The following is a 13326-nucleotide window of genomic DNA, read 5'->3' on the forward strand; positions in this document are numbered from 1 at the left end:
ATTTTCAAAAGGCATTTGCCAAGATGCCACATCAGGTTACTAAGCAGAATAAGAGCTCATGGCGTAGGGGATAATTTATTAAGGATTGGTAAGACGACAGGAAACTGAGAGTAGGGATGAATTGGTCATTTTCAGGTTGGCAGGCTAGAACTAATGGAGTGCCACAGAGATCAGTGCTGGGACCTCCACTATTTACAATCTATATCAATGACTTAGATGAAGGGACCAAATGTATGGTTGCTAAATTTGCTGATGACACAAGGAGAGTAAGTTGTGAAGAGGCTATAAGGAGTCTGCAAAGGGATATAGAAAGGTTAAGTAAGTGGGTAACAATTTGAGATCAGTGTAATATGGAAAAATGTGAACATCCACTTTGACATAGGAATTTGGAGCCGAAGTAGGCAATTAGGGCAGCACAGTAGCACAGCTCCAGGGTCCCAGGTTCGATACCCGGCTTGGGTCACTGTCTGTGTGAAGTCTGCACGTTCTCCCTGTGTCTGCGTGGGTTTCCTCCGGGTGCTCCGGTTTCCTCCCACAAGTCCCGAAAGATGTGCTATTAGGTAATTCGGACATTCTGAATTCTCCCTCAGTATATCCGAACAGGCGCCGGAATGTGGCGACTAGGGGCTTTTCACAGTAACTTCATTGCAGTGTTAATGTAAGCCTACTTGTGACAATAAAGATTATTATTATTATATCATCTGCAAATTTAGAGATTTTGCCCTCAACACCCACCTCTAAATTATTTATATAAATCAGAAAAGCAAGGGTCCCAACACTGAGCCCATTTTCAACTCATCTCCAGACTGAGAAATGCCCATCTATACTTACCCTGTTTCCTATCTCTTAGCCAACTTCCAATCCATGCTGGCAAGGACCCATCAATCCCATATGTTTTTAATTTGCTAACCAGCCTGCCATGTGGCACTGTAACAAATGCTTTCTGAAAGTCCAACTATACAAAATCCATGGCACTACCCTCATCCACCGCCTGTGTTACTTGGTCAAAAACTCAATTAAATTTGTCAGACATGAACTGTGCTTGACAAAGCCATGTTGATTGTCTAGTATTCGGTTATTTTTCTCTAAGTGTATATTTATCTTATCCTGTATTATCGCATCAATCAGTTTTCCCACTATTGATGTCAAGCTGACTGGTCTGTAGTTTTCTAGGTTATCTTTTTCCCCTTTCTGAACAACAGCACCACATTTCAATCCTCCAGCCCTCCAGGCCTAATCCTGTATTCAGAGAGGACTGGAAAATTTCTGTCAACGGTTCCACAATATGCTTCCTTGCCTCTCTCAGCAATCGAGGATGCATCCCATCCAGGCCTGGTGACTTCCCTACCTCACACAACGAATCACACAACGTGCCACGACCGAGTAGCACCGGTGGAATTGTTGATGAGCCGGCGACTACGGACCTGTCTCAGTCTTAGGTTTCCAGATATTGGCGGGAAAGCATGCCACAAGGGCTAAGCCCAGATGGACACAAGCAGATCAGAATGTTTGTACCATGAGATGCAGCCTGAGATGCAGCCTATGTTTGGAACTTCTCAGACGGCACCCAGTGGATCTCGGGAACGATTCTTCACCAGAACAGGCTGGTATCGAACCAAGTTCAAGCTCAAAGTCATGTCATGAAAAAACACATTGATCATATCTAAAACAGGAGACCGGTAGTGCACAGGACTCCTCGGGAGCAGCCAATTGCTGACCAGCCTACTCTGACTCTTCGAGACTCGAGAGCGTTGCCCCAAACGGGTTAGGATACGGAGAGACAAGAGGTCAATGATAAGGATTCCGACCATAGAGACCCAGGCGTCAGAAGTCTCCAACTGGGAACACGCCATTCAGAAGTTTTAACCAGTACCTCCACTGAGGCGTTTGGTGGAGGAACGATGTTCACTGTCTAGGTATACACCGCCTGGTCTGGTCCAGCAGGCACCAGAGACGCAACCACGAGCGAAGATGCCCAGACATCCTCTTACTCCACCATTGTTGGAAGAGTCTTTGGACTTGCAGGGGAGGGATGTTGAAACCTGTAAGAGACTTACCCAGTAGAAGTAATTAGTCTCCCTGTGAATCTCGTGGAGTACGAACTCCCCCACTGAGGGGCGGGGAGCCCATTGGACTCTAATAACCTGTACTAAAGGGGTCTGCCAGTTTTGGTACCGACACCTCTGACCTGACTGGGATCTGGGGAGTATTGTACATACGATAACTTCGTAAGAAAACTAGTTTCTGTTATCCACTTGTCTCAGACTCTTCTGTGGTCACTAAAGATGGAAATGTCACGGCTGAGCTGAAGAACTACTGTAAAGCCCACTTAAATCACACACTGATTCCCAAGCAGTTCATGGCTCCTGACCATCTCTTACTCCCATCTCACTCCAGGCTAGTGTAAATAAAATTCTGCCCAATGCATCTGGGAATTGAGTCCGGAGAGGTTGCAGTGCCTCCATAAAGAGTAACTGATGCATAACTATTTTTATTATCACAGCCTTCTAATCGACTCTTTTTCTATTGTTCTTCGGGCTAACTCCAGATCCTCAAAATAATTCAACTTGCAAATATTCTCTCCATTTTATTGTCTTCTTTCTTTCATTTATAAATTTGGGGGGTGGTGAAGATGGTAGTGCAGTGATAACATAACTGAACCAGTAGTCCAGAAGCCCAGATGTTCTGGGCTTATTTCCCACTGTGGCAGTTGGTGAAATTTTAATTCAGTTAATAAATATGGAATTAAAAGCTAGTCTCAGTAATAGTTACCATGGAACCGTTGTCAATTGTTGTAATGTCTTTAGGGAAGGAAATCTATCATCCTTACCTGGACAGGCCACACAGCAATGTGGTTGATTCTTAACTGCCCTCTGCAATGGCCTCCCCAAATCCCTCAGTTGAAGGGCAATTTGGGATGGGCAACAAGCACTGGACTTGCCAGTGATTCCCACATCCCATGAAATAATTTTTTAAAGTTGTATGGACTCAAATGACTTGTCAGTTTTGGGTCACACAAAATTCACTTGTTCATTATATTTTCCCAAGTTGATAAAGCACAAGTCAACAATTCATTTTACCATATGTGCTCCTGCTGCATCTCATTTATATCTTCAGTATTCCCAATGTGGAGGTGAAATTCCGTCTTCGGATCACCATAATGTAACCTCTATATCCACGTCAAGTTGTTACAGGTGAAATAGAACACCTCGTGGAATTTGCAAGCCTCACACTGGCACCTTAAACTCCTTGTTTTTCTGTTTAATGATTTCAAAAACAAAATGTCCTTGGTTTCCCAACAAATGCACCAACAGTTTTGCGCTTTCAGCATTTGTACTTTTTCCCTTAAGTTAGAGATATGGTTACGTCAGTTAAAAATGTTATGCTGTCTTATCTTGGAGAATTCTTTTAAAGCACAAAGGAGGATAGAATATTGCAGCACAGAAGCAAGTTAATGCAGCTGCTTTAAAGGTTCACAACTCAGGGTGGAGTTTTAAGGCCCCTCCCGCCAGTGGGGTTTTCTGGTTGTGCGAAAGTCAATGGACTTTTAAATGGTTCACTGCATTTTATGACCACGTTTCTCCCACGTAGTGGTTGTAAAACCCTGCCTGCCCTTGATGTTGCACGGAATCTAACGGCATATAAAGATTCAGATGAATGGGACTTTGAAAGCTTTCTGCTATGTTAGGGTGAGCTAATCTTTCAAATTTCAAGAACTGAAAAAAACAATTTGTGTTTCAGTAAAAAGCCTCAAGTTTTATGTATGTGAGGTGTACTGACCTGTGTATTGTTATTCTCACTAAGAAATCCCTGGAGGCTCAACTACTGGTCCCAGATGACCACCGGATAATGAGACAATCCCCAATCATTTACCCTATTTTAATTGCAGGTAATTCATGCATTGCATTCTTTATCAATTGGTTAACTATTTATTCTCATCTGATTCACAGGCCTTACATGTCTGTTGGAACTCTAAGAGATCAAGTTATCTACCCAGACTCTGTGGACGACATGAGCGAGAAAGAGTACACAGATCTGGATCTGGAGCATATTCTAGACATTGTTCACCTGAACCACATAGTACAGAGAGAGGGAGGTATGAGTGTGTTTCTACAAATGACTACTATTTTGCTAGAGAGCATTTCTGTAAGATACTTTAATTCTTAGAGCTTGCTTCCACGTTTGAATTTCATAGATGGATTTGATCTCATGGTCGCAGCATAAGTCAGTGCCCCTAATAATAATAATCTTTAATATTGTCAGAAATAGGTTTACATTAATGTCATCCCAATAGTTATAGAACAGTATACTTTCCAACTCATCATTAGTAATACCATGGGAGTCTGATGTTACATGATGAAGTCAAGGCAAATATGAAAGCTAAAAGCAAATTACTATGGATGCTGGAATCTGAAACTGAAACAGGAAATACTGGGCAATCTCAGCAGGTCTGACAGCAACTGTGGAGAGAGAAGGGAGCTAACATTTTGAGTTTGGATGGCTCTTTGTCAAAGCATAACAAAGGCTGATTGCACAGGATTATATGTGAATTCTTTTTGTCTAGACATGCATTCACTCAAGGTATTTTTAGAACACTGATAAACATCATAAAAACAGTAAACGTTCTGTTATCCAGCACTCTACCAACTAGTATTCTTTAGTAATCGGAATTTTCAACAGCTGGATTTTTTTGTTTTAAAAGCCGATCACTTTCAGTGTTCGGATAATGCATTCTGTAAAAACAAAACGTGATAACAAAAGAGTGTAAATCTGCAGAAGTTATTCTTGGGCTTTGCGTTGAAATTATGAAATTATTGAGTCAGTTTTGATTACTGTGCCTGAGCAAATATATACTGCACCTTACCCTGTGTCTGGAGTAATGTAACTCCCCATTAGCTGGCATTTTGTTCAACCGGCACCACCCATTTCCCAGACATGCCAGATACACAAAGATTTTATTGCACTTTGAAATCTACCTTAGTTTTTTTTTACACCATTGATGGACAGAATAATCATACAAAAATGGTTTGAAATACTGAAATATTTATCAGCTGTCATTGCTCTTTCTGTTTCAGTTATCAGTAATTATAAATTTTGGAAACATTTTTTTAATGACCATATTAAGTTTGTCAGCTGAAATTTACGTAGTTGTTGTTATTCGTCGCCCAGTACTTTCCCGGAGCGGAGAAACTATGACATCTTCTTCACAGCCTTCACACGTCATCGATGAAGATGAACATCTTGCCAAGGTCATCCCCACACCCCCACTACTTGCCTTCAAACAACCGCGCAACCTCAAACAAACCATTGTTTGCAGCAAACTACCCAGTCTTCAGAACAGTGACCACAACACTACACAACCCTGCCATGGCAATCTCTGCAAGACGTGCCAGATCATCGACATGGATACCACCATTATACGTGAGAACACCACCCACCAGGTGCACGGTACATACTCGTGCGACTCGGCCAACGTTGTCTACCTCATACGCTGCAGGAAAGGATGTACCGAAGCGTGGTACATTGGCGAGACCATGCAGACGCTGCGACAACGAATGAACGGACATTGCACGACAATCACCAGGCAGGAATGTTCCCTTCCAGTCGGGGAACACTTCAGTAGTCAAGGGCATTAAGCCTCTGATCTCCGGGTAAGCGTTCTCCAAGGCGGCCTTCAGGACGCACGACATTGCAGAATCGCCGAGCAGAAACTTACAGTCAAGTTCCGCACACATGAGTGCGGCCTCAACCGGGACCTTGGATTCATGTCGCATTACATTCACCCCCCCACCATCTGGCCTGGGCTTGCGAAATCCTACCAACTGTCCTGGCTTGAGACAATTCACACCTCTTTAACCTGGGGTTACCCCTATCTCTGGATCTGTAAACACTTAATTAACTGCAAATGCTTGCATTCTAAGCATTGTCTTGCATCTTTGTATTTGTCTATATATATATTTCTGGAACCTACCTCTTCATTCACCTGAGGAAGGAGCAGTGCTCCGAAAGCTAGTGTTTGAAACAAACCTGTTGGACTTTAACCTGGTGTTGTAAGACTTCTTACTGTGCTCACCCCAGTCCAACGCCGGCATCTCCACATCGTTGTTATTCCTGTAAGAGCTTTGCTCCAGATTCCTGACAATTGTGTCACTCAATTCCAACGGGTAGATTTACATACCTTGTCACTTAGCTTTTAGAAGAATAGTCACTGATATCTGGCGCAATTCTCTCAAACAATATCCAAGTGTGGTCCTGGGGGAAATTAGGTGCGGGGTGGATTGGTGCGATCCAAATTGCAATCCACCCACACTTTGAAATTGTTTTGGAACTGGGGGAATGGCGCTGTAGGAACCAAAGACACCAACAAGGCTGGATCATCAGAGAGCGAGGGCGCCCTGATCTCACAGAAACCCTAGAGATCTCTGTTGGGACTCTTATTTTACCTTCTAATGAGAGTCGATAGTCCGATTGATTAGCGGTATCAAAATACAATTTTATTGCTAATTATTCACTTGAATACACTTGGTTAACAACTGAATCAAAACTTTAGAAATGAGATATCAAACAATACATAAAAGGGTCGAACTCATGGCAAAAGCATAAAGCATAAAAGCATATAGAAATCATTTTAAACAAACACAAACAGATAGATGATTCAAGAATTCAGAAATGCAGGAATTTAGGATCAAGACCTTGACCACAAGATCCTAATTTTAAGGGAATTCTTATCTCTGGTTTAACCCCTCATTTACTCTCATTGATTTCCAATTCTCAGCTAAGACCTCCTAGTTTGTTCAAATCGATGTCTGTTACTTAGAGGATGATTTATTCATCTCACATTGAACATTATTTAAGATTGACTGGTGCCTATCAAAACTAGCTCTGCATCTGCGTGCGCAGTCTTAGGAAAATTACTGGATGGGTTTCTCACGCTTCAGCTCGGCCCAGAGATCTTGCTGTAACTGATTAACTGATACAGTTTTAGAGCTGAATATACTGGAATACAATGGCTGATTGATTATATGAAACATTGACTGAAACAATGTCTGCGTTCCCACAGTCAAGACACTAGAATATAATGGCTAATTCATTATGTGAAACAATGACTGGATTCTCACAATCAAGAAACTTTTAATTTTACCACTCAGCTGATTGCATTCAATTAGCACCTAAAATTATGAATAAATCAATACTATATCAACCCCCTCTTCACTGGCAAAGACCACCTCCCCCATCCAGCAAAGACCCCTCCCCATCGCAGTCATCAGACCTCCCCCCCCCCCCCCCCCCCCCCACCCCCCCTCCCCTCCCCCACCCCCAAGTGAGAGACACCCTGCTATGGAGTTGCCAAAGGCCCCCCCCTTCATGCCCCTCCCTATGGCACTGCCAACCTGACATTGCCCCCTGGCATCATAGAAGTGCCTTGTGGCTGCTGGGGTAAGTGCCAGGGCACTGTCCAACCATGCCCTCATCACCTCGGGCTACAAAGGCCTCCGAGCCCCCCACTGTGCTAATCACGCCTATCCAGTGAATTCAACAGTGGCTGTGCAATGGTTCTCATTGAGGAACCTTGTCAAAATCTAGGCTGCGCTTACCCCCTTTACTATTCTGCTCTGCTCTCCCGGCACGAGAGGTGAATTTCACGTGTTTCCTGGTACAGATCTACGGATAAACAAGCCAAGGAACAAGGGGACCGTGGCATGTTTGTCCACAGATCTCTGAAAGGAGAAGGGCAGGTTAATAGGGTGGTAAAAAGGTATATGGGACACTTGCCTTTATCAATCAATGCATAGATTACAAAAGCAGGGAGGTCATGTTGGAATTGTATAGCACTTTGGTGAGGCCACAGCTGAATTACTGTGTGCAATCTGGTTGCAACATTATAGAAAGGATGTTATTGCACTGGAGGGGATGCAGAGGTGATTCACCAGGATGTTACCTGGGATGGAACATTTAAGTTATGAAGAGATAGGCTTGGGTTGTTTTCGCTGAGCAGAGAAAATTGAGGGGTGACCTGACCGAGGTGTACAAGATTATGATGCGCATGGACAGGGTGGATAGGGAGCAGTGTTTTCATAGTTGAAGGGTCAGTTACAAGGTGACACAAGTTCAAGATCAAGATCAGGAGCAGAGGTTTTAGGGGAGATTTGAGGAAAGGTTTTTTTACCCAGAGAGTGGTGACGGTCTGGAATGCACTGCCTGGCAGGGTGGTAGAGGCAGGTTGCCTCACATCCTTTAAAAAGCACCTGGATGACCACTTGGCATGTCATAACATTCAAGGCTATGGGTCAAGTGGCTGGCAAATGGGATTAGGTAGGCAGGTCAGATGCTTTTCATGCGTCGGTGCATACTCGATGGGCCGAAGGGCCTCTTCTGTGCTGTATTTATTCTGTGAAACTGCACATCCCTATGTTGCTGCACTCCTTGAATCAAGACCTTGAGGGCGTTGTGGCAGGAGTAGGGTGCAAACTTCTTCCTGTGGCTTACAGACGTGTGTGCATGCGTGCGTGTGAGAGAGAGACCTGGAGACAACTGGGCTGGCGAGAGTGAGATGGGTGTGTTTAAGTGGCATTTACATATGACACCCAGACCGTCGACCCCTCCAGATAACGGTGGGATGGACGAATCAGTACCCGACTGGTGCAATTCTCCTCTGGCGGGAGGATCCCACTGCTGGGGGGGAGGGGGTGCCGCGCCAGGAAACGGGTGCGGCGGCTCCCGCCCATAGTCTCTCAAATGGAGAATTCACCCCTAAGTCAGTTAATTATCTACTTTTGTGGGCTCTTAGAAATGGTAATTAATGATGTTAACCCAGGCAAAGTAAAAATATGTAGATGCACTAGGCTTATCCAATTTTTAAGGTAGTTCACAGGGTGCATATGACAGTAGCCAGAATGAGTAGGTTCTTTGAGGGGGGAGGGGGTACAGGACAGGTGTGGGTGGTGTACTGGGGAGGCCCGCAAACCATGTCCACGTGTTTTGGGCATATCCAAAGCTGAAGGGGTACTGGCAAGGGTTTACGGACGTAATGTCCAAGGTGCTGAAGGTGAAGGTGGCCCTGAGTCCAGAAGTGGAAAGACCCGGGAGCCCAAGGGGCGAGAGAGGCTGAAGTTTTGGCCTTTGCATCCCTGGTAGCCCGAAAACTGATTTTGCTGGAGTGGAGGGATTAGGGGCCACTGAAGCCAGGGGTGTAGGTGAGCGACCTGGTAGAGTTCCTAAAGTTGGAGAAAATAAAGTTTGCCTTAAAAGTCAGTTGAAGGGTTTGCCCGGAGATGGAAGCCGTTCATCGGGGGATAATGGAGTTAAAATGGGAAAGGCAGGTCAGGAGAAGGGGAACGGCAGGGAGTTCCGGGCGTTCGGGTAGTTATTTATTTTGTATGAGATTTCTGTTTGTTCTTACTCCTCTGATGGTTTGTGTTTAATGTTTATATAAATGCCTTAATAAAAATACTTTTATAAAAAATGTAGATTTCGGGTAGAGTTCAAAACTGCAGTTATTTATTTTGCTTACTCACAAAATCCAAAGGAAAGCTGAATTTTCTCAATATAATTGCAAGTTCCATTAATTCAGGGCTAACATGTGATGCAACATTTCAATGTATAGAGTTATGTACATATAGTGGCAGGATATGTAATCATGCCTGCAGCTCATTCTCCAGCAATTTCCTGAGCTTTGTTCAGCTGGTGGTAATGCAATCCGTACAGGTGGCGGCTTGGCAGGGTTATGGTTGGTGAGACTGAGGCCTGTGTGGAGACCATCTGCTTCCCAATAGGGCAAGCCAACCTGGGCTTTTCCCCTTGATGGCTTATTATCGTGCCTTAATTAGTTCGCCAGCTGCTCTCTCCTTTGAGCAATGATGTGTATGGGTGAAAAGGGAAAGTAAAAGTTAAGAAGGGTTCTTTCATCCACTCACAGATATTCAATGCAGAATCAGCTGCACTTAAAACATCCCATAATATGAGGATATTTTCTGGGATGCAAAGGGACTTATTCTAGGCGGATTTTAAATGGGGAATTAGAATAAATGAAAGTATTTCCATAAAACTCTACGACACATGTAATAGAGAGAACAGCGATGATGGAGAACTGAGACGGATACAACTGACGTATAGCTTTCATAGCTGCAACAATGTGCAAATAGCATACATCTGTGAAGAAAGTCCATGTAAAGATATTAAATGTTGGAAATCTACACATGAGTGCACACCTGAGAAAGATGAATTAATATTTGGATGGATGCCTCCAATTGATTTCCTATCCAGAATTTAGCCTCTTTAGAACTAAAGAGATGGGGGAATAAATGATGGAAACCTTTGTGTTTTCACCCTAATCGAAGGTTTTCTCCAGTGGAAATTCCCCTGCTATAGCCACTTTTCCATCCGAAACAGGGAACCTAATATTTGTGCCGATGAAAAAGGTGATGCCTATTCTTCTTCGATTAGATAGCTCAATTATGTCACAGAAAGGATGACCTGATCAATGCACTAACACATGCACATAGATGTGAATGGATTAGGTTAAAAAAAAAATGGAGGATACCAGGCTGGACAGTGAAGAACCTCCCCAGGTAAATTGGCCTACCGAAAACTGGTAGGAGCTAACCTGCGGGGAATTTTTATCTTGAGCATCAGGACCATGCACTCAAAGTGATGGATACTTCTTGGCATATGCTTTTCAAACCCAGTTATATGATCCGGACCTGACAGCAATTTTCAATCGTGCACCCAGTGAAAAATGATAGTTCAAATCCCACTGCTTCACTTCTACTGCAAAGGGAGAGTTTTAAACTCAGCAGACAAAAAAACTGTTCCTTAGTAAAGTCAGGGTTACGGGGTCTTTTCTATTTCCCTGGAAATATTTGTTTATTTTTCATCAATAATTTTTAACATTTGAGTATTTTTAACCTGGTGAATTTTCCTTTGATGGCAATTTTGAACTGGGTTTGAGTATGTGAAGGGCAGGAGGAAATTCCAAACAAGTTAAATGCCAGCAATAAAAGCTGAAAATTCTACTCAAAAAGCAGGATGGGGAGACTCTGCAGTGAAGCTCTGAGCAGGGCCAAGTCCTCCACCTCCTGCGCAAGATTAAGTCTCATGCAGTTCAAAGTGGTGCACAGAGTGCACCTAACCAGAACCCGAATGAACAGGTTCTTCCAGGAGGTGGAGGACAAGTGTCAACGGTGCCAGGGAGTCCAGCCAACCACGCCCACATGTTCTGGGCCTACCCCAGACTTTTCGGGTTCTGGACAGCCTTCTTCGAGGCGATGTCCAAGATTGTGAGGGTGAAGCCGTGCCCAAGAGTTACGGTCTTCGAGGTTTCAGACAAGCCAGAACTACATATGGGGAAGAGGGCTGATACCCTTGCATTTGCTTCCTTAATCGCATGCCAGAGAATCTTGCTCGGCTGGCGATCAGCAGCACCACCCACCGCTGTGGACTGGCTGGCAGACCTGTCGGAGTTTCTCCGTCTGGAGAAGATCAAATACACCATCCGAGGGTCGGATGAGGCCTTCCACAAAGCGTGGGGGCTATTCATCAGCCGGTTTCAAGACCTGTTTGAGGCCAATATGGGATAGGAAGGGAGTAAATGAGGGCAGAGAGGACCACACAGAACAGATAGGAACAAAGTGGTGAGAGGGGGCGCAGCATAGACAGGACCCAGGGAGACATCAGCAGGGACATGGGAAAAGATCAAGGAGGAGGCCAGAGGGCCCCTCCCCAACAAAGCCATAGGGGTAGCAGTAAAAAATACATAAAAGAAGAGCCTACAGCATCTACGAGGGAAGAAAGGGCCCATGATGGAGCCCAAACAACAAAAAAAAAGGGGGGGGCAAGGGGGAAAGTCGATGAAGGGGGAACATGTAAATTGTACATATGAACCATCTTCCTCAACTATTGTATAGTGTACAGATGTAAAATTGAATAAAGATTTTTTTTTAAAAAGAAAAATGGAAATTATGCTTAATTTTACTAAATGTATTGTTAATATTTGACTGAATTTTGATTCTTTTCCAACAGTACATGTTCTTTCCTTATTTGACAGTGTTTTATTTCCCATTGCTATAGGATGGGATGCAGTTACTGACTGGAAGGATGTCTTGTCTGGGGGTGAGAAACAAAGGATGGGCATGGCACGGATGTTTTATCACAAGTGAGTGTTGTGTAAGGGAAACGTTGGAAGCTGGTCAAAAAGAGCAGAGATGTTTATTTACATGGCATGTAAAATGAACTCTACTTGCTGTAATCCTTTGCCATATGTTATACCAGGCTAGTTAAATATGCCATGTAAGGGTGATACAGTGGCGTAGTCCTGCTGACTCACAGCGTCAGGGACCCGGGTTCAATTCCGGCTTCGGGTGACTGTCTGGAGTTTGCACCTTCTCTCCGTGTTTGTATGGATTTCCTCCGGGTGCTCCATTTTCCTCCCACAGTCCAAAGATGTGCGGGTTAGGTGGATTGGCCATGTTAAATTGTCCCTTTGTGTCCATAAGGTTCGGTGGGGTTACAGGGATAGATTGGCGTGGGGGCGTTATCCTAGGGGTAGGGTGCTTTTTGAGAGGATTTGTGCAAATGGCCTCCTGCACTGTAGGATTCAATGTTTTTAAATGATCATTAATATGAACTGCTTTTTTCAGTGTTTTACTGGCAGCAGAAAATTGCTCCATCATTGTGTTGAGCCATAAGAGTATTACAGCATTTTCTATAATAACTACACACGCTCAGTTCCAGATCACCCTTTCGGTAATAATAATAATCTTTATTATTGACACAAGTAGGATTACATTAACACTGCGATGAAGTTACTGTGAAACTCCCGTAGTCACCACACTCCGGCGCCTATTCCGGAGGGAGGGAGAATTCAAAATGTCAAATTAACCGAACAAGCATGACATCTGGACTTGTGGGAGGAAACCGGAGCACCCAGAGGAAACCCACGCAGACACAGAGAGAACGTGCAGACTCCGCACAAACAGTGACCTAAGCCAGGAATCAAGCCCGTGTCCTTGGCGTGTGAACCAACAGAGCTAACCACTGTGCTGCCATGCCACCCATTAAATGGGACAGACTGTTGCTGTCAGCGACTCTCATCCTCTGCTCAGAGCTTTGCCCAAGAGTGATATTGGCAGAAGCTTGAGATCAGGTTCACCATCAAGCTCAACAAATGTTTCCAGAGATGAGACAATAACATGTATGCCCTTGTGAAAATACGTAATTACTGAAATCTATTTCCAAGTGTGTCAATGTTCTCTTGACATTAGAATAAGTCAGTAGAATATTTCTAAATTTAGAAATACAAAATGTTCCAAATACTATATGCAAAACATC

General features: G+C 43.9%; 1 protein-coding gene across 1 annotated transcript in view; it reads left to right on the top strand.

The window, feature by feature from the left end:
- Positions 1 to 13326, top strand: part of LOC140388057 (ATP-binding cassette sub-family D member 2-like) — a 158183-nt gene that overhangs the window by 117269 nt on the left and 27588 nt on the right. Inside the window, exons 7-8 of the mRNA XM_072471654.1 lie at positions 3951 to 4096; positions 12067 to 12151. Of these exons, the coding sequence (XP_072327755.1) occupies positions 3951 to 4096; positions 12067 to 12151 (231 nt within the window). The remainder of the gene's footprint in view (positions 1 to 3950; positions 4097 to 12066; positions 12152 to 13326) is intronic.

Source organism: Scyliorhinus torazame, chromosome 13, assembly GCF_047496885.1.
Source record: "Scyliorhinus torazame isolate Kashiwa2021f chromosome 13, sScyTor2.1, whole genome shotgun sequence".
NCBI lineage: Eukaryota > Metazoa > Chordata > Chondrichthyes > Carcharhiniformes > Scyliorhinidae > Scyliorhinus > Scyliorhinus torazame.